The sequence below is a fragment of the Lissotriton vulgaris genome, chromosome 11, assembly GCF_964263255.1.
Source record: "Lissotriton vulgaris chromosome 11, aLisVul1.2, whole genome shotgun sequence".
In the NCBI taxonomy this organism is placed as follows: Eukaryota; Metazoa; Chordata; class Amphibia; order Caudata; family Salamandridae; genus Lissotriton; species Lissotriton vulgaris.
The window spans coordinates 90,239,834-90,260,433 of NC_141699.1; the positions used below are offsets into that span (position 1 = coordinate 90,239,834).

The following is a 20,600-nucleotide window of genomic DNA, read 5'->3' on the forward strand; positions in this document are numbered from 1 at the left end:
GAGAGGAGGGATCGGGGCGTCCACCGGCCGGAGGGAGGCCGAAGAGGCCGAGAAGGGGGCCGGTCGGGGGAGACGTCCCGGTTCCCTGTTCCCCGCTCGAGGCGCCAGCCCCGGTACCGGCCCCGGTACCGAAGGAAGGGAATCCGATTCCCGTCGTAGTCACCCCGACATCCGCTGAGGATATGCCTCCCGAGTTGGCGGCACAGTTAGCGGCGTGGTTGGGGGACAGTAGCGAGGGCGCCACGGCTGCCGAAGCGCAAGCACTCATGAAACAGTTGCGCGAGAAACGTGATACAGCCAAGGTGCCCGCGCCGGATGCGGCGATAGACAAGCCACGAGGGGCGGAAGCAGCGTCCGGTGCAGGTAAGCGGCCATTGCCGATCGCGAGGGATGAGTCAACACCCTCTCGTAGAGAAAAATTGGGGCAACATGTTCCTTTGGCAATAAAGGAAAAGATTTGGGCTGGGGAATACGTAAACATTTTCTCCTTGCTTGTTGATCATTATGAGGTTGAAACTGTTAAGGGTCAAAAGGATCTGATGCATCCAAGTGTCTGGCGCGCAAAAATGGCCGCCTTTAAAGTGAATGAGAATATTGGCAACTGGGGCAATGCTTGGGGAATTTTTACGTCAATTTTGGGGGAACGTAGGCCTGAATTGCTCCCTGAGTTTCCAGTATATCAGTCACGAATTATGGGGTACTCGACATCGCACCAAGGTAACCAATGGTTCTGTTATGACAACCTTTTCAGGAAAGCGATGGAGCATAACAAAAGTTTAACCTGGGACTGTTATGATTCTCTGACGTGGGATAAAATGAAAGAGTCGGGGATGTTGAAAATTCTGTTGGTGGGGAGTACTGTTGGTGAGTCCTCCCGCCAATATGGGGGGACGCCCTTTCGGTCGGGTACGGGTACCGACGATTATCCGAGGCCCGCCGGCAATACAGGGAAGAGGGGTTTCTGTTTCAATTTCAACAAAGGTAAATGTTCTAGGCCCCCGGGATCTTGTAAATTCAAGCACGAATGTAGTGGTTGCGGGGCACCCCATCCTGAGTCCTCGTGCAGAGCCAAAACGGGTGAAAATGGGGGTAGAGGAGGCGCCAAACAGGTCTAATGTAGTCCGAGGGGCGCCTTTACCAACCCCGATTGATACCCTGGCGATGATTCCATGGCTCAGCGAATACCCAGATCGTACTTCTGCTGGGGTGCTACGAAACGGTTTTTCATATGGTTTCCGCATCCCGGTGGGGGACTTTCAGGGTGTCGGGACGTGCAAAAACCAACTTTCCGTCTTGCAGCATACGACTGTAGTACAGGATAAGATCCGGAAAGAGGTTATCCGCGGTCGGGTTGCCGGCCCGTTTAGTGTTCCCCCGGTACAGAATTTTGTCTGTTCTCCTTTAGGGGTGGTCCCCAAGAAGGACCCAGGTGAGTTTCGATTGATTCACAATTTATCAGCTCCTCATGGCCTTTCTGTGAACGATGCAATTGATCCAGAGGTATGTTCGGTGCGGTACGCATCATTTGATGAGGCCGTAGCCATTTTGAATCGCCTGGGGCCCGGGACGCTGATGGCGAAATCAGATATCGAGTCAGCGTTCCGTTTGCTTCCGGTATACCCGGACGACCAACGTCTTCTGGGATTCATGTTTCAAGGTTTGTATTACATGGATAGGTGTATGGCAATGGGGTGCTCTATATCTTGTGCATATTTTGAGAAATTCAGTAGTTTTCTACAATGGGTTTACACGAGGGAAACGGGTTTTCGAAATGTGATGCATTACCTTGATGACTTTCTATTCCTTGGGCCCGCTGGGGATGACGAATGTGCCCGGGCCTTGACTGAATTTTGTGTATTAATGGATCGATTTGGCGTGCCATTGGCACCAGGTAAAACTGTGGGTCCCACGACTTGCCTCGAGTTTCTGGGGATCGAGTTGGACTCTAGTGAGGGTTGTTTTCGTTTACCAGCTGCCAAAGTGTCGAAATTCAGGGCAGCCCTGCAAATATGTATAAATGCATCTAAAGTTACGCTGCATCAATTGCAGCAATTGGTGGGGAAGTTGAACTTTGCTCTAAGGGTGATCCCGATGGCCCGCCCCTTTTCCCGTTCAATTGCCCAGGCGATGGTCGGCCTAAAAGAGGGTCATCATCGCACGAGATTATCGGCCGAGGTCCGCCAAGACATGCGTATTTGGTTAGCATTTTTGGCGGATTTCAATGGTCGAGTCGTCTGGAACAAACCGGCCTTGTCCTCTGAAGAGCTTGGTCTATGGACGGATTCAGCAGGAAGCATGGGTTTCGGCGCCATCTTCGGCACAAAATGGTCGGCACAAAGGTGGCCAACATGGTGGCATGAAGAGGGGCTGACGAGTAATATTGCTTTCCTTGAACTGTTTCCCATTTTGGTGGCCCTCAGAACCTGGCCCGATGGATTCAAAAATCACTCTGTCATATTTTGGTCTGACAATATGACCGTTGTAGAATGCATCAATAGTCAGGCAGCACGTTGTAAAATGATTTTAAGGCTGCTTAAAGAAATTGTCTTACTGTGTATGCAACTGAACGTGGTATTCAGAGCGAAACATGTCCCAGGGGTGATGAATCAGGCTGCTGATGCACTGTCTCGTTTTCAAATGCAGGCTTTCTCGGGTTTCCTTCCCTCAGCGGACCCAGAGCCGGCACCCTTTCCCGAAGCTCTCTGGTCTCTCGGTGCCCCGAACTTCGTTACCTCGTGGGAGAGAGTCTAGCACCAAGGACGAGGAAGGCATACGAAGGGGCGTTTCGGGCTTATTTAGCCTTTTTGGGGACTGAGAGAGGGGGGCTTTGGGGGCATGAGGATTGGGTAGTACATTTTCTGATGTCCTTGCGTAGGGCTGGGAAGTCGGTGGCTACAGCCCAGAGGCATCGTGCTGCCATTTCCTTTGTTGCCAGGGCTCATAATATCCAGGACCCGACAGCGTCTTTTGTGGTACAGAAAGCGCTGCGTGGGTGGCAACGCCTTGAGGGTCGCAGAGTAGACGAGAGGCGCCCGATAGGTCTGGATAGGTTGTCCCAGTTGCTGGCCACACTCCCCGCCACATGCTCGTCTCAGTTCGAGGCCTGTTTGTTCCGAGCTGCTTTTACGCTTGCATTTCACGGGGCAATGAGGATAAGTGAGCTGGTGGCAAGGAACAAGCAGGATGTGGCGGGGGGTTTGTGCCGGGAACACGTTCAGATCAGGGGTGAGACGATGACTGTATCCTTTGTCAGGTCCAAAACCGATCAAGATGGGATAGGGGACTGCATAGTCATTCGCAGGATTCCAGGGTCCTCCATGTGTCCGGTAAAGTGTTTAGAAGACTACCTAGCACGAAGGGTGGCATCATGGGGAGGGACATTGTTGAGACACGCTGACGCCACCCCACTGACGAAATTTCAGTTTCAGCGGGTGCTTGCGATGTCAATTACCGCAGCGGGCTTGGACCCGGGCGAGTTTGGGACCCATTCCTTTCGGATAGGGGCTGCCACTGAAGCTACAGCCAGGGGTCTTAATGTGGAACAAGTAAAACGAGTGGGGCGTTGGTCCTCCAATTGTTATAAGAGGTATGTGCGGTTGCACATGTTGTGAAGCTGTAATAATGTACTCACGCTTCTTGTCTTTGTTTGGTTTTCAGTTACGCAAGCCTTCGAGGCGGGGCGGACTATGCAGTCGACCCAACACCAGGCCAGCGGTCAGACATCACCGGCTGTGAGAAAAGAGGTGTGGGTCGTGGGCCACTCATACGTGAGGCGTGCCGCAGACGTATTCGAAGCAGGTGACATGATTCACGTAGCTGGGGAATACGGGTACAGAATGTCCTTCTACGGAAGGGGCGGTCTCTGTATTGACCAGTTTCAGGCATTCTTTGAGGGTTTGTTAGGGCGGACGAGGTCACCGCCGTCTATAGTCATAGTACATTTAGGGGGCAATGATTTGGTCACCACCGGTAGACGACTTCTCCTAGAGGCAATGCTTTCCACTGTAAGTTGGTTGGCAAGGAAAGTTCCGGGGTGCATAATTGCGTGGTCTCATATGATCCCACGAAAAGTATGGCGGGGGGCTGTTTCGATTCGTGCTTTGAACCATTCTGTTAGAAAGCTTAATAACAAAGTGAGTAGGTTGTTCCGTTCCAAGACATTGCATTCTATCTCGCATGGTTGTATTAATGATGACAGTATGTATTTGGGGGATGGTGTGCATTTGTCTCGGGTGGGAAATGAGTTACTCATAGGAGACTTCTTAGCATGGTTAAAAACGTTGAAACATGACCTTTAGGTAGGACTTTTTGTGGGGGGCCCGGATAGCCGGTCAACTATCCGGGCCTGTGGCGGTAAGGTCATGATCGGTGAGCACTAATTAGTAGATCCCTATGAGTGGGCGTCACCCAACACGGATGGGAGCGCTCGGGAGAGGTGGCCATTGGCCCCTCAATGGGGAGGCGGTCCCTTCTAAGGATGGGTCGCCGGAAGTAAAGGAAAGGCGGTCAAGGCCCCTTCCTTTGTAGGAGGGGTTACAGCCCCCTCCTGGGGAATTTCCCGGGGCCAGTGACATCTGCGACGGCAGATGCGGTAAGTTGTGTGGGGTTGGGATAAGGTCTACGATACCTTCGAGATACCTCACACGAGTATTCGAACGACCTTTAACTGGCGTCGAGTCTTTAGGTGCCCCCGTCAAGTCAAGGGAAATTGGTAGTAGTTGCACTTGAGGTACGCCTCCGTGCTGTCGCCCATCCCAAGTGGGAGGGGTAAGTCGGGTTAGGGATCTTGACACCGGTTATGACCTTGCCGTTGGCCCTTAAACGTTAGGTTGTACAATTTCAATATGTCAAGAAATGTTTTGTAGGATGCTAGTTCGGCTAGGAGAACCTCTGTATTAGAGAATCTGTTAAGGTTAGCCAAACATCGCAATATGGTAATGAAATTGTACATAACATGAAACGTTTAATGTTTTTAATTTTGTTTTAATAAATACGGCCGGGATGGTCACTCCATCCCACTTCCAAAAACTTCAAGAACTGTTTCCGGTTTCCCTCCTTTTGGGGATTGTGTTGAGAGGGGGTGGCGGGTATCTCGGCCATATGGAAAGGGGCGACCAACTCGGTCCCCCCGAACGTATGGCCGAGTGCCTCGATCCCCCCGGGAAGCCATTTTTGGGCGGGAGGCGCGTCTCAGCTGGTATGCCCGAAGCGGCGTAGCTGGGGCGCGCCCGTTCCCGCCCTAGAGTGGGCTGGCCTAGACACTGACGCAGCCAGCCACGCCCTCTGGGCAGGCAGGGGCGGGTATACGCCCGCCCTGAAGACGGATAAAAAGGGACGCAAGACCAGAAGACATCCTCTTGTTCTTGTGCTCTGAAGCTGCACCTCCTCGCTGCACGTGAGCTCGGGACAGAACGAAGAGCCAATTTTGACCCACCCACCAGCCCCTGAAGACAGCCAGTTGTGTATAATAAAGTTGATTAATTTTGCTTCTGTTTTCGTTTACAGGTTGTAGTGCCATGTTGATGTTGAGTTAATAAAGATTGGTCGGTTTGAGTATGTTTGCCATTAAAGAGATTCAGATTTAGTGTTGAATTTTGATGCATGCTCTTTCGGTCATAGTGGCCAATGTATTCTTAGGTTTAATTAGCACTGTCGTATTTATTTTGGTAGGCGGTAAGGTCATGATCGGTGAGCACTAATTAGTAGATCCCTATGAGTGGGCGTCACCCAACACGGATGGGAGCGCTCGGGAGAGGTGGCCATTGGCCCCTCAATGGGGAGGCGGTCCCTTCTAAGGATGGGTCGCCGGAAGTAAAGGAAAGGCGGTCAAGGCCCCTTCCTTTGTAGGAGGGGTTACAGCCCCCTCCTGGGGAATTTCCCGGGGCCAGTGACATCTGCGACGGCAGATGCGGTAAGTTGTGTGGGGTTGGGATAAGGTCTACGATACCTTCGAGATACCTCACACGAGTATTCGAACGACCTTTAACTGGCGTCGAGTCTTTAGGTGCCCCCGTCAAGTCAAGGGAAATTGGTAGTAGTTGCACTTGAGGTACGCCTCCGTGCTGTCGCCCATCCCAAGTGGGGGGGTAAGTCGGGTTAGGGATCTTGACACCGGTTATGACCTTGCCGTTGGCCCTTAAACGTTAGGTTGTACAATTTCAATATGTCAAGAAATGTTTTGTAGGATGCTAGTTCGGCTAGGAGAACCTCTGTATTAGAGAATCTGTTAAGGTTAGCCAAACATCGCAATATGGTAATGAAATTGTACATAACATGAAACGTTTAATGTTTTTAATTTTGTTTTAATAAATACGGCCGGGATGGTCACTCCATCCCACTTCCAAAAACTTCAAGAACTGTTTCCGGTTTCCCTCCTTTTGGGGATTGTGTTGAGAGATGCGTGATGCATCTGTGCCGTAAAGGTGGCGCATTGCTGGAGTTGCGTCGCAAGCGCGACGCAGCTCCAGCAATGCTCTGGGGGGGCCCTATCTGTCCAATGCTGCGTCAATCCTTACGCCTGCTTTAAGCCGGTGCAGGGTTTTGACGCAGCATTGACCTAAAAGTGACTGAGTGAAATCTTGTAGATTTCATTCAGCCACTTTTAGGAGGCTTTCCTACGCAGGAACACCCCCTGCGCCGGAACGCCTCCTTATGGTGCAGGGCTTTACAACGTGACGCATCTCCCAGATGCGTCACATTGTAAATACCCCGCACCATGATGCATCTTTTGCGCCGCTGCTACGTCACAAAAGTGACGCAACTGCGGCGTAAAAGAGGCGCAAGGGGCTTGTAAATCTGCCCCCTAGTATTTACCAGTGGATGCATTCTCATGTAATATTTGCAGCTTACATAGCTAAAACACAACAGACATCAAAGTATGAGTGCACGTCTATAAGATAAATAGATATGGAAATTCACAGTTTTATAACTTCATTTATGCGCAAAACACAAAATAAGTATGGATAAATACAGATAATGTGGCCAAAAAATAAATATGGATAAATACAGACTGAAATGGGCGTAAAATAAATACCATAAAACCGGGAGCCCTAATTATAAATTACTTCAAAAGGTCAAACGTGTGCAGCCAGTTCAGCATTTTCATACCTATGGGGAGCCAAGCCTACAAAGTCAGAGGAAGGTGGAACAGGACCCTCCCTTCAGAGGATGACAGATCTCGGCAAACAGAGCCGGAAAGAAGGTCCCGAATGTAGTGAACTGAAATGTGTGACGTGTCACTAGAAAGTCAGGGCAATCAGTGTTTCTGTTTTACAAACATTGTTTTTATAAACTATCTCGCGAGTGCACGGAGAAAGTGTACAAGTGTAGCCTGCTTTCCCAGTCTTGAATAAGATGGTCTCACTGACACCTCTGGTCTAACATTATTCTGCAGAAACCGACTGGAGATGGCAATATACCTGGACGGAGTCACCATCTGAAGCGGTTGCCCAGAAGAGTTTGTGCTAATCCCCAAACTTGTAACTCCTGGGTGGGCATTCTCTGCCCGTGTAGGACGGAGAGTGGTCTTCCCACTCTAGGTGCCTTGGGTTGTAGTGTTGTGTGGCCTTCTAAATATGTTATAATCGTCAATTCAACTGATGGAAATCTTTGACCCTAGTGCGACTCCTCTCTCACCATATAGACCGATGTGATGTTTCAGGGGTTCCAGATTTAAGAGGTCCCTGATAGTAAGCCCTTTTAACCGTGATTGTCTGACACAACGAATAGCGTCTGCTAACATGAGTAAATTATCTGGGATTAGGGAAAATATCTCACTAGAACAAACTCAGCTTCTTTCCTGCGGGGACCACGAATAATAACGGCGAGAGATGGGGAAATGACCTATTAAAGGTGTATCTTGACTCAGACCATTAGCTTTTCAATATCCTGCAGATTTAAGAATATGATGGATACATCAAAACCCATAGTTCCACTGTTTGAAAGATTCATTCAAACATTTATTTTAAAGGGCATTCCACTACATTTGGGTGTCTGGAACGACTTCTATGAGAGTCTGCTTTAGATGGCTGCAGCTAGGAGTAATCTGGGTTGGCAGCAGTCCCAGAGAGGTCACCATATCCAGTGCTGCCAATCATTTTTAAGACCCTCTCGACTTAAAGAAGTCAAGAATGGGAAGTTTTAATGGGAGCCTTCTTAGGTGGAGAGGTGTGGTGCAGCAGCCAGGGCAGCTGACTTCGGAGCACAGGATTCACGGCTCAAACCCCGACTCCGGCGGTAGCTCAGCTCAGCACCAGGTGAGTCTGGGCAATAGCTCACTTAATTTCCACGCCGCCCCCCAGCACCTTGAGACCCAGAAGGGTGAGTAGTTCGCCCTTTACAAATACGGATTTACATTTAGATGAACACTTTGGGGTTTTACTCGGCCTAAACAAAACCCCAGTAAACCAGTAATAGACTGGCCTTGCCCTGATGAACAGGTTCAGACTTCTTGTGTATTTCTTTAGGTGTTATACACAGGAAAGCTATAATAATACTAAAATGATGAAAAATATAAACCAAAAAGATACCTCCTTCCTTCAGAGCATCAGATAACTGTACCTATTATCTGCTTTTGCATTAGTAATCCCAACTGAGTACATATCTGTTCTTTTGTAAAATGACATCTAGTCTAGAAGCAAATACCATATCAGGCTTGAAAGCCTTCCAGGCAACTGCTGACAAGATGCTTATTGTTTTAGAACTACCCTGCCCATGTAGGGTTGCATCACTATGTTCATTAGTATCGTACGTAAGATACTTAACACAATTTTGAAATGTCTCCCATGATTTAATTAATTTTAGGTTTATCTATACATTTAAAGTTAGGGCTGGTTAATATGCTTAATCATGATAGGGTAATCAATTAAAATTAAGTCTAAAATGGCAAATTACCAATTAAGCATTAACATTTTAAATTGTAATTCCGTAGCCACGTACACTCTGTAAACCAGCACTTTCTGCAAAAAATGGCACACACAATTACTCTAGTGTTTTATCATGCAGTTACTTTTTTTGCAGAAACATCTTGAAATATCTGTTTTTGGTATAACTGTAAGATTAATCTTCCAATGTATTTGTTCAGTTCCGTATTAATATATTATTTAATGTGTTTAATGGGATTTTACTGAATACACATTTTGTGATTGACTACATCTCTGTTTTGTATTTCTTTTGATGGCCAAGGTTAAGCCCTTCAAGAAATATTTGCCTCTAGCAGGAGAAAAGTATGTTTTTCTGCACTTGATGTGCTTGGGCATGGACCATTACAAGCAGCAATGTTCACTTTGGTGTTGTGTAGCTCACAAACAAGCAGTCAGTTTCAGTTTTCGAGTTCCCAATTTTGCACAAAGGGTCTTGGCCATGGTTCGGGTTGGGCTTTTTAGCAGGAGGCCACACAACCTAAGTGCTGGGTAATGTTATAGTGCAACTACATATCAAACGATTTCTGCTTTGAAAGGATCTCACTTGCTGCCCAGTGAACATGACTTTGCTTATACTTTCACATCAGTTAATTCTGGTGCAGAATTCTTTCAGTAGCACAGCCAGTGCCCACCTAGGAACTGGAGTCTGGGGCCTCTCCTCCAGTGAGAGAGGGACTGTCCACCTGAGAGATCCTTACATCAATGACCTCTCGGCACCAGAATTGGACATGCCAGGCCACAAATCTCTATTCTTAAGAAAAAGCATGTCCATCAAGATATTTTCAGTTTGGTTCAAAGCAGGTTGTCCTGCACACCACGGATATTTTGTTTCAAGACATAAGGGCTGCTGGGCCTTGGCTTCGCTCATTTATGCTACTGGTGTAGCTCGAGAAGGCAAACTCTAGGTAGAAGTCAGTATTGACAGATGGGGCATTCGCTCTTTTTAAAAACAACACTCCTCAAGACCGTTTTAATGTAGATCAAGGAGGATTTTCCATTTACCAACATCGTCACTTTTGAGGTAGAAATGTGTTTTATGTCGCCTGTTAGCCAATACTTGCAACTACCATGCATTAAAACACCACCGATGCTTATTGAACAATTTTGTAGACTTGCGTTAATGATATCACTTCAATTTTAAAACACCTACTTACCCCTACTCCCACCATAGTCATTAGTGACAATGCAGGGAGTAAGGGGTAAGAACTTGGAGAATGAACATGACTTAGGAGGCACTCCATAAACATCAATTTAAGACTTTCTGGACACAGCTCTTTATTTTATTAATTTACAAAATGCGCACTCACTCCATCATGGCGCAGAAGAGTGAATCCCAAGACCAAGAGCAGGTATAAGGGGCAGTTCTCCAGGGCCTTCCTGGCGAGAGGCTGCCTTTCTCTTGCCAAATCAAAAAGCAGTAGAGTATTCTAAAGTTGGACTCCAAGTGATAGAAAGCCCAGCCTAAGTTCTGTGCTGTCTTGATTTTAGACATCTGAAGGAGTACCTGGGTAGTAGTTACTCGTGTGCGCTGGGGAGAATATTTGGTAAAGCGGTCCTTTAGGATTGAGTTTTGGTGGTCATGGAAAGCTTCCTGCATGATACATGCTGCTTTTGCTGAATTATTTGCTTCACTGGGAACCCCTGGAGCCTCCTCCTTGCATCACCCACATGGGCCGACGTTCTTAGCCCGGCTACCACCCTAAACACAAGGTTTGTATGAGTTGCAAGACAACTGCACCAGTTAGGACTAATGCAGTGACTACTTTCGTATGCACAGGTTTATGTATAAGATATAGTTTATTTGGTAAAGAATGCAAGATGTAGAAAAAACTTCAGATGGCATTTATGTGATGATTAAGGGTGAGTGTCATCCATCGCTTTAAGCCCTGGAGTGGAAGATTTCACACGGCACATACGTTTTATGGATTGCAACCTATCTGTGGGAAACCAAACAGTATATTTTATAATTAATTTGTATATTCTATATTACTAAACAGCTTGGCATGACCTCCCCATTCACCATCATTCCCTCTACCCGTTATCTCTCCAGCTCTCGAACTACCAGTCAGAGCTCTAAAGCCAGCTACCCACAATGCTCCATTGCTCCATCCAGTGAAGGAGCACTGCTTTGGAGAGTAATACTCTGAAGCGTAAAGCTCTCTACAAATAACTAGCATAACATTATATATAAACGTATGCACAGACCCGCTTCACACAAATCAGATTGGGTTAGAACAAATAATTGCGGAATACAGATATAAGGCCATCGTTGGCTAACAAAGCTGTGTTAAAAGAGAGAAAGCCCTTACACTATACCGATATACTGAGATTTTTTTGGGACTCCTTGAAATGGAACTGTGGAGCTTTGTCAGTTGAAGTCTGGTGAAAATCAACAATAAATGCAGGCTAGTTCTAAGCGTGGACTTTCTGTCCTAGTCTCTCTCTGGTTATTCAGGCGTCCACCCTTCCATATCCATCGCCATTTTGAAACTGTTGCGGGGATACTTTTTCATTTCATGTCAGAGATATTAAGTTTGTATTTTTAGAGCATTTCCACAATATTAAGCATGTGCCCAACAAACAGTTTATTCCACTGGGCGTAGAAAAAAGCCGAATGATGGATGGGAAGAGACTGGACATTGTTTCAACTTACAGTAGTCCTGGCGTCACAAGCAGCTTCTTCCCTCCCGGCTGGTTGGGGAACACGTCTTCCAAGAAGTAATAAATATGGCCAACTGCAATGCCTGAAGGGGAAAAATAAAAAAAAAGATATAACTACACAATGCACAGTTTGGCATACCACATAATAGAGGAAAGACTACATGTGAAAGATAGGGCACCTTACTGTCGATCTACCTAAGTAACATAAGCTGTGCATGGAAACTGAGGGATACACATAAAAATGATCCTCTAATAACTGTGCTGACACTCTCGTGTGTTCACCTAGGGTTGAAACAGCAGCCTCTTGTTGCTGAACTTCGGATATAGGTGTGGGTAACTTATGTTGCGGCATTGTGCCAAAAGACAGGCTACACACAGTGAGCCTTTTAAAAAAAAAAATAACATCATAATGTAGTGATTATCAATGCACCCGCTGACGTAGGGTCTTTTTGCGTTTGCTGGAGTTCTCATAAGGACATTGTTTTATTCATCCACATAAGCTGTACCATTCTTACTAACTAACAACTTTCTCGTAATGCCAACATTACATTTTTTAAATGTTTTTTACATAGGCAGCGGGATTCCATTCTGCCCCTACAAAGAGATGCTGATTATCTGTGGGTTTTGTGACCGTTGTGCTACTGCTGGATTGGTTGAGTAACCAGAAGGGTGGTTTCTAATGTGTCACTCCCACTGAACATAATTTTTTGTAACTATTGAAAAGACCTCTCAAATTTCGTTCAGGTAGCAATATAAACAGAAAAAACTATAAAAGTTGTTGTACCCAGTGTCCTCTGGTATGTAGTCTTCCAGTGGAAATTCAGTAATTATACTTTTATTTTTAAACCCTTCTCTGAGTTTAGATATATATTTTGGAGGTATGCACTATATTTTTTGATTAATCTTTTTGCCCCCTTTATTTGCCGTTTGCATTGCTTTCCTTCTCTTTTTTTCTAGGTGCAGTGCAAATAGGGGTGGTTGCTTAGCCCTGATGAATTTGCCTTAAGGTTTAGTGGCAATGAAACATCACGGCTTTTCATACTTACTGATCAGAACATGCAATTCTGTTTTTAACCATATTCCAGGGTATGGTCTTTTAAATGTATTTGGGTACAGTTCCCAGTACAGATTTTTAGTTTTCTAGGTTCTTGAGGGTCTGCCATACACTAATTGCAGGGACATGTATGTGTTGCACCTCTTGCCACGGTGTTTGATCGAATACTGACCGAGGGTCATGTTTTTGTTGGTGGTAACTTCTCAGTGTTCCCCCTGAAATAAGGAGCTCCACTGATGATGAGAGGAAATAGCGTTCTCAATGGCTCATTGGGTTTAGCTTACATGGGGCGACTCCTCATTTGTCTAGCTGCAACTAAACACCTAGTACAGTACTGTACTGTTTTCAAATTGTAACGTAAACACCCCAATCTTTTGAACCAGATGATTATACTAGCTCGTCCCCAAACAGTGACATTTTGTTAACAGGGTATTAATTAATTTGTGAAGAGAGTTTCTTAGGGGTGCAGGAAATTGTTTTTTGTTGTTATTGTGTCTATTTGAGTGGAGGGCTCCCCTTTTTCCTTAATTCTCCCTTTGCTTGAGTTCAAATTACACAAGCCAGGAGCAACTGTTTCCATTAATTTTCTTTGAAAATCATGGTTGGTTAACATAGATTGTGTTCATCTTTGCAACAGGATTCACCACCACCTAGAGTACACAATGAGTCAAGGTTTCAGGTGACACTCTCCTCATGGATAATATTGGGGAGCTTTGTTTGGTTTAAAAAAAAAGTCCTTATAGATCGTAAAAGCATATTTCGGAAACTCTTTCCACAATGGTAAAAGCAGGGATCAGAGTTCAAGTCTTTTCAGAGGGTAATTAATCGCCCCCCCCTTCAATTACACCCCACCTCGCTCGGATCTCTGTAGTTCATGCATGGAACTATCGGTGACCATCTCGAATTAAACACTGTGGGCCATATGTAGGTAATTTAATTTAAACAATTCCTAAATACCGAATTTTACCGATTCAGTATTTAGGAATCGGTAAATTGAATGTTGGTAAAAATTTGGTAAATGTTACTGATTCGGTAATATTCGTTATTACCGATTCGGTATTTACCGATTCGGTAATTCCCATTCATTCCTATGGGCCTTGAATTACTGAATCAGTAAATTACAGAATCCTTAAATCCAGCCACCTACATTTGAAAAAGCTAAATACCGGTCGGTAACGGGAAATTTACTGATTTTCTGCAGTTATTGACCGGTATTAAGCTACCTACATATGGCCCTAAATGTACAGCTCACATCAAACGCACATAGAAACCTAGTGGAGAGTGGGAACAGTAACCAGTGATGGAGAAATAAATTGGTGAGTCCAGAAAGTGTAATTGATGGAAACCATCCTTTAACACACAGTCTTTTCCATGTATGCCTTTCCCATACAGATGCCTTTACCACGCATGGTAAGTCTAGATAAGGTGAGAGAGGTAGAGAGAGGTAGAGAGAGGTAGAGAGAGAGAGAGAGAGAGAGAGAGAGAGAGAGAGAATATATATATGCAAAGGGAGGTAATTTTAGGGTTCAAGGGGTGTGTAGTGATAAAGGGAGGTAAGGATAATTTTAGAGTTTAGGGGTGGGCAGTGGTAAAGGGAGGGCCGTTTTAGGTTTAAGGGTACCAGTAAAGGGAGTTCAAGATAATTTTATTTTTCCGGGTGGGTAGTGGTAAAGGGAGGTAAGGGTCATGTTAGGGTTTAGGGATGGGCTGTGGTAAAGCTAGGAAAGGTTAATAATAGGGTTTAGGGGTTGGCAGTGGTAAAGGGAGGTAAGGTTAATTTGAGGGTTTAGGGTGAGCACTGGTAAAGGGAGACTTGGGTAATATTAGGGTTTAGGGTTTGGCTGTGGTAAAGCAAGGTAGGCTGAGAGCACAAGGCTGTCCTGTTTGGAGAAGTAGGAGACAAAATCATTACAGTGAGACAACTGATCATTTACCAACAGCTATATGAAAGATCACAAAAGGTAGGTTATTAAAAAGGGAAGGAGGCAAGCATTTAGTAGAAGATGGGTTTGCTGAGAAGGCCGGAGATGGATAAAAACAGCGCAGCAGCAATGGGCGAAGTACGTCTTATCGGGTGATGCTGATTTGTTAGGAACATCCTGTGAAACTCACCAGTGACCTTACCTATCAAGTCTATCAAGATTGAGTTGCCAAGCAGCAAGGAGAATCCCATCAGCACCCAGGGCAGGAAGGGAGCCTGGAAATTAAGTAGGCCGAAGAAGTTCATTCGAATGTAGGGATTCCTGCGGCTCCACACATACACCAGCATAATCGTGAAGGCCTGTCCTAAGAAGAAGAGGCTGGCAAAGAGACCAAACAGCTGCGAGCTACAGAGTCAAGGAGCAGAGCCTGCCCAATAAGCATATTTCATGACATAGATGTATAACACCATCACGCTAGCAGTAAATTCATATGAAGGCAAAATACGATTTCCCAACAGTAAGCTCTTAAATAAACAAACACCCATTGCCAAAGATCATTTTCCCGGTTTTGGATATCCGGCTCATAGAGGAGGACACAACGCATATCCTGCCAACTGAAAGTCTACATTCATCTATTTGGTTTTATGTTTTTGCAACTTTACATAGCACAAACTTAGCAGAAGGGCATTTGATCACTCCACATTAGGACCAGATTACATTACACATTTTTCTGTTTATTATTTTGGTAGTGAGTGGGTAAGTGTTTTGCACAGAATCATAGGATATTGCACCAAGTTTGGGACCTGAGTCTGGTTCCCCAGTTCTAAAGTCAGCAGCTCTGACCATTAGGCCACATTTCCATTCCAGCCTCTGATCAAGGGATGCCTTACACAAGAATTAACCATTGGTGTTTTCTCAGTGCGCCATCACTTTCCTTGCATGATATAATATCCACAGAAGAAGAGCAAGCACAATACACGTTTCATGTCGAAGCGACTTAATTGCAGTTTCCAGGTGGCATGGATGACAAATGCCCCCAATTTTATGAAGATATTTACCCATTCCCCAGACCCACCTATGTGGGGAGGAGTGGGGAAAGTGGTTGTTGGTCCATAATAGAAGAAACACACTAAGAGCTGCAAACTTGGAGAGTAGTTCTGTGCCACACTACTAACAGCGTTCTTTTTGATGAATTTGTTTTTGTTTACCACAGAATTACAGATCTTAAATTTTAGTTTTCCTAAATCCCACCAGGGTTAAAGAGCGTTATTCACCATTATTTCTCTCATCATGATTTAGCTACTACATATAGTTATGGAGCCTAAACCCGAGCATCAGAACTGTAATATGATTGACTTAAGAGATGCTCAGATGTGGCTCCATAGACCAACAAAGATATGAGCAAGGATGCTGAGCTGAGTAACCAAAACATCTAGTGCAAAACACTGTCAAACGCTGTGACCACAGATTTAGTTGAGCTATAAGAATAAATGCAAATACAAATGCTGCAGTTTCTTGTGTCATTTATCAAACTACACTAGAGACAGCAAATAAGTTGTCAAGTTACTGAAATTACTTCTTTATTGTAGGATAGTGCCCCTTTTTGACATGGTCACCCACACTTTTTGCCTGGTATTTGATCTGATTTCGACTGGAAGTGCGCTGGGCCTCTGCTAGCCAGGTCCCCAGTGCCAGATCTCTTTCCCAAAACTATACAATTGTTTCCCCCAGTTGGCAATACCCTTAGCACTCTCTGTTGGTCCCTAGTTAGTGGAACCCCTGGTTCTTGGGGCCTGAGGTACTGAAGTGGGTCCCAAAGGCCTGCAACACAAATTATGCTGCCCTAACGCAGCCTTCACCAAACACATGCAAGGCTGCCATTGTGGGCTGCATGTTTTGGTGCAGACAAAAGGGAAACCACACACACATCCCTGTGTACCATGTCCCCTAACACTACATGTAATATTTGTAAGTCACCCCTACAGCAGGCCTGAATGCCCTAAAGCAACGTGCCTAATATTACATGTGAGGGCATACCTGAATGAGCAGATATGCCCCTGAGCCATTCAGTTCTATTACATCCAGTGCAAGTGACCAAAGAAGCATTTTTAAGACGTGCTGGACACTGCTGAAAAGGAGTTCCCCAGCTACATGATGGCTTCACTGAAGATAAGGATGGTTGGCATCAAACATCTCATATTAATAAACCCACATGTATTGGATTTATTAATACATGCACCCATAGGGCACCTTAGAGGTATCTCCTGAAAACCTACCAGACCCTGGGGTGTTGACTAACTGGTTTCTGCCAGCCTGCCCCCAGAGACGAGTGTCTGACCCCAAGGGTGAGAGCCTTTGGTCTCAGGAGGTCAGAAACAAAGCCTCCTCGGGAAAGGGAGTTTACACCCCCCTGCCACAGAATGACCCACTGATTAGCATTCCAAGCTAGGGAAGCTTCAAATGAGCCAATGGCTTTGAAATGAGAGTCTGGCTTCGCTCATAGGAGAAGAAGCCAACCTCATTGGCCCAGAGCCCTTGGGCACCTGGACAGGCAGGAAACTTAGCTAGTCAAGTAGGCATGCCGCCCCCAGGCTAGTACCACCCCTAAGGTGACCTAATATTAATATTAGGTGGACACAACGTTTCAGAAATTGCCATCTTTTTGATGGCAAACTTAGGAATTGTGGGGCAGGGAGTGGTCATATAGGGGCATGACCCCAAGGGTCAGTAGCCCATTGGCTACTACTCTACACTCACCTAACCTCCCGAATTCAGTATTGAGCAGAGCCCCAGGCACCAGACAATCTTATCCTGCTGACCTGAAAAAGAAGACGCACATGAAGAGTTGCAACTGCAAGAACAGAAAACCCAGCAACTGACTTGGCGCCAACCCTGCCGGCCTTCCTGCGGACTTCAAAAATCGTGCCAAAAGACCACTAGTTCTGCAGCTGCTGAGTCCACAAAGCTCTGGAGATCTGCCTGCCCTTCACCCAGACACCTAGGCCTTCTGAGAAGTAGCAGACCTGCTTCCCTACAGGCAACCAAAGACTCCTGAAGAGGAGTTGTGTCTGCAAAAACCTGACGCCTGAAGATACCACTGCACTCGTCGCTCCAAGCCTGAATTAAAGTGGGTCAACTGTGTTATCATGGTCCTCCTGCCCTTCGGAGACAGAATCCACTGTGGTTTCATCCCTCAGTGAACTCTCTGACAATGCTGCAGACTCTGCACGCAGGCCCACTCTACCGTGACGGCTCACAGTAAGAAAAACCCAATTCCTAAAGGACACCTCTGCACCCATCGCCTCTGGGTCGTGGAGAAGTGGGCCAAAGGTGTCCCTAAACATCAGGAGGCCTGAGCCCCCTTGTTGGTTCGGCCCTCTGGCCCCCCAGTCAAAGACTGCAGCCTCTTTACGCAAAGACCGATCTCCATTGAGTAACATTGGGCACCGGATGCTATTTTGCACCTCTGTACCAGGCTGTCCTAGTGCCGCTGGTGGTGTTCTGATGGTGCTGCGTGGACCTTGCCCACCATTCACCTTAACCCCTGGACAGTGGTCCCATAAGTCGCTGTACTGTACCTGAATGACACACTTACTTTTCCTCCCATAGGATAACATTGCAGTTTCTAAAAATTGCACTGTCGACTTTTTGAATTTAAAAGTATTTCTCTTGAAAAACGTACTAACCTGAACAAATTGATTTTGGTGCCTAAACATATACATAAAGATACTGGATATTTTTTATAAATTGGTGTGTATCTCCTTATTGAGTTGTGTGTATTACTTATTTACTATTGTGTGCATTTGCTGATGTTTTATCTCTGATAAGCCTAAGGCTGCTCGATCACACTACCCTCTAGAAGAGCACCTTGGGACTGTTCGAGAAAGCCCCTGTCTACTCACAGGAGAACCCCTGGAGTCTTTGCATGTTATAACTCCACTTTAAATTAATCCATTGAACAACTCTTGCTTTTGATTTGGTCTAACGGCGATTTGGAGAGTCTCCTGCTGGATCCCCAGTTGGCAGGTGTATACAAAGGGGCTGAACCATAGAAATAAGAAATCTATGAAACACTGACCATCTATAGGTCAGTTAAAAGAGTTAATGTCAGTCAAGGATAACAATAAAATAAATCAAGGTAGAGTGCAAATCAAATTAGGGCAGGTTAACCATTATTGTTATTAATGATCAATGCCTAAAGTGCAAAAATGTAATGCACTTTCTTACCTTGTCTAATTTCCACGGATAAAACTGATATGCTCACCCTGACTCGGAATGCACTGACCCATTTGAGATCAGAACTGGATACCAAGCAGCATTCTACCAGACACTAAGAAACTCCACTGAAGAGGTTTTTAAAAAGACAAAACTACATATCCCAAGAACTACCATCTGCCCCAAATCCAGGCTCACTTATGAGAAGTGTGTTAAGCCCCCACCCTAATAACCAGTGTATCCTAAATGGGCTTGCCATGGTGAAGGGGCTTCCAGTGCTCACCCATGACAGGTGGCATGGGGATGCAGGGGGACCTTGTCTTCAATGTTCTTCCACGGGCACTGAAAGCTCACTGGGGCAAGGAAACTAACAGCCTTATTCATGAAGGCTAAATCGGCTCGCAAAGGGCCGGATTCTGAGAATCCGGCCCTTTGCGAGTGCGATTTTTGCTTTTGGGATTCAGCATCCCAAAAGCAAAAATCGCTAATTGCGATGTCGCAAATGTGCGAGGAAATGACATTTAAGGAATTTCTATTTGAGATTCCTTAAATGCTATTCAACATCCTATTTCAATTTGCGATTTCGCTATTTATAGGCGCAAATTACCGCGAGGTCAGACCTCGCGGTAAATTGCGAAAACTCAGAAAAATGCATTTAAATGCATTTTTCTGAGTTGCATGTTACACACACACATGTCCTTTGGACATGTGTGTGTGCAACACCTGTGTCACAGATCATTTGAGGGGTGCTACAGGGTGTCCTGTGGACACCCCTGGCACCCTTCAAATCGCAATCTTATTTGCGATTAGCTAATTGCTAATCGCAAATAAGGAATACTCCCCATTCATTCCTATGGGCCAAAAGGCCCATAGGAATGAATGGGGGGTATTCCTTATTTGCGATTAGCAATTAGCTAATCACAAATAAGATAGCGATTTAAAGGGTGCCAGGGGTGTCCAAAGGACACCCTGTAGCACCCCTTAAATGCAAATTGAAACAGGTGTTGCGCTCACACATGTCCAAAGGACATGTGTGTGTGCAACATGCAACTTAGAAAAATGCTTTTAAAAGCATTTTTCTAAGTTTTCGCTATTTACCACGAGGTTTGACCTCGCGGTAAATAGCGGCCCGAAATTGCAAATTCGCAATTTGCAAATGGATGATGAATTACATTTAAGGAATCTCAAATAGAGATTCCTTAAATGTAATTCCTCGCAAATTTGCGAATTCGCTATTACCGATTTTTGCATTTGGGATGATGAATCCCAAATGCAAAAATCGCACTCGCAAAGGGCCAGATTCTGAGAATCTGGCCCTTTGCGAGCGCAATTCACCTTAATGAATCTGGCTGTTAGTCTTTAATACGGCAAGTGCTGAGAGCCCAATCTCACATAAATAAGACAAGCTAAAAGGCAAGAGAGTTTCGTTAGCAGTTTCTCTAAAGCTGAATAATCTGCAGACATTTTCAGACAAAACTTGGGACTGTAAGGAAGACAGTGTTATCAGATTTTTCGAGCACTCCCTAGCTCAGAGCTGGTACATGAGAAACAAATCTTCTCTAGAAATCTTTAACAAGTGTTTTAGGCAGCATTATAATGGGATAATTGCCCACCAACCAGTCATGGATCCGAAGACAAAGTTGAAAGTCCGCAGAGAGGGCGCAAAACGAACACCTAATTGAGAATTCATTAGTGGTACGATAAGTTGCTTGCCTGAAGCAGTGGAGGACGCATCGGGCTTATGTTTAAAAAAAATAGAACTATTAATAAATTAATGAAGTTGTCTACTTTACTTTCAGCAATGTTGTCTGACAGACTTTGAGGTGG

The 20,600-nt window shown here is 45.5% G+C and overlaps 1 protein-coding gene across 2 annotated transcripts in view; it reads right to left on the reverse strand.

Moving 5' to 3' along the window:
* Positions 1 to 20,600, reverse strand: part of DERL3 (derlin 3) — a 76,652-nt gene that overhangs the window by 18,269 nt on the left and 37,783 nt on the right. Inside the window, exons 5-6 of one of the 2 annotated variants that reach the window (XM_086942749.1) lie at positions 14,761 to 14,956; positions 11,575 to 11,665 (exon numbers count right to left, since the gene is read on the reverse strand). In XM_086942749.1, coding sequence (XP_086798875.1) covers positions 11,575 to 11,665; positions 14,761 to 14,956 — 287 coding nt within the window. Of the gene's footprint in view, positions 1 to 11,574; positions 11,666 to 14,748; positions 14,957 to 20,600 lie in introns of both variants that reach the window. The other variant, XM_086942748.1, reaches the window with a different exon arrangement.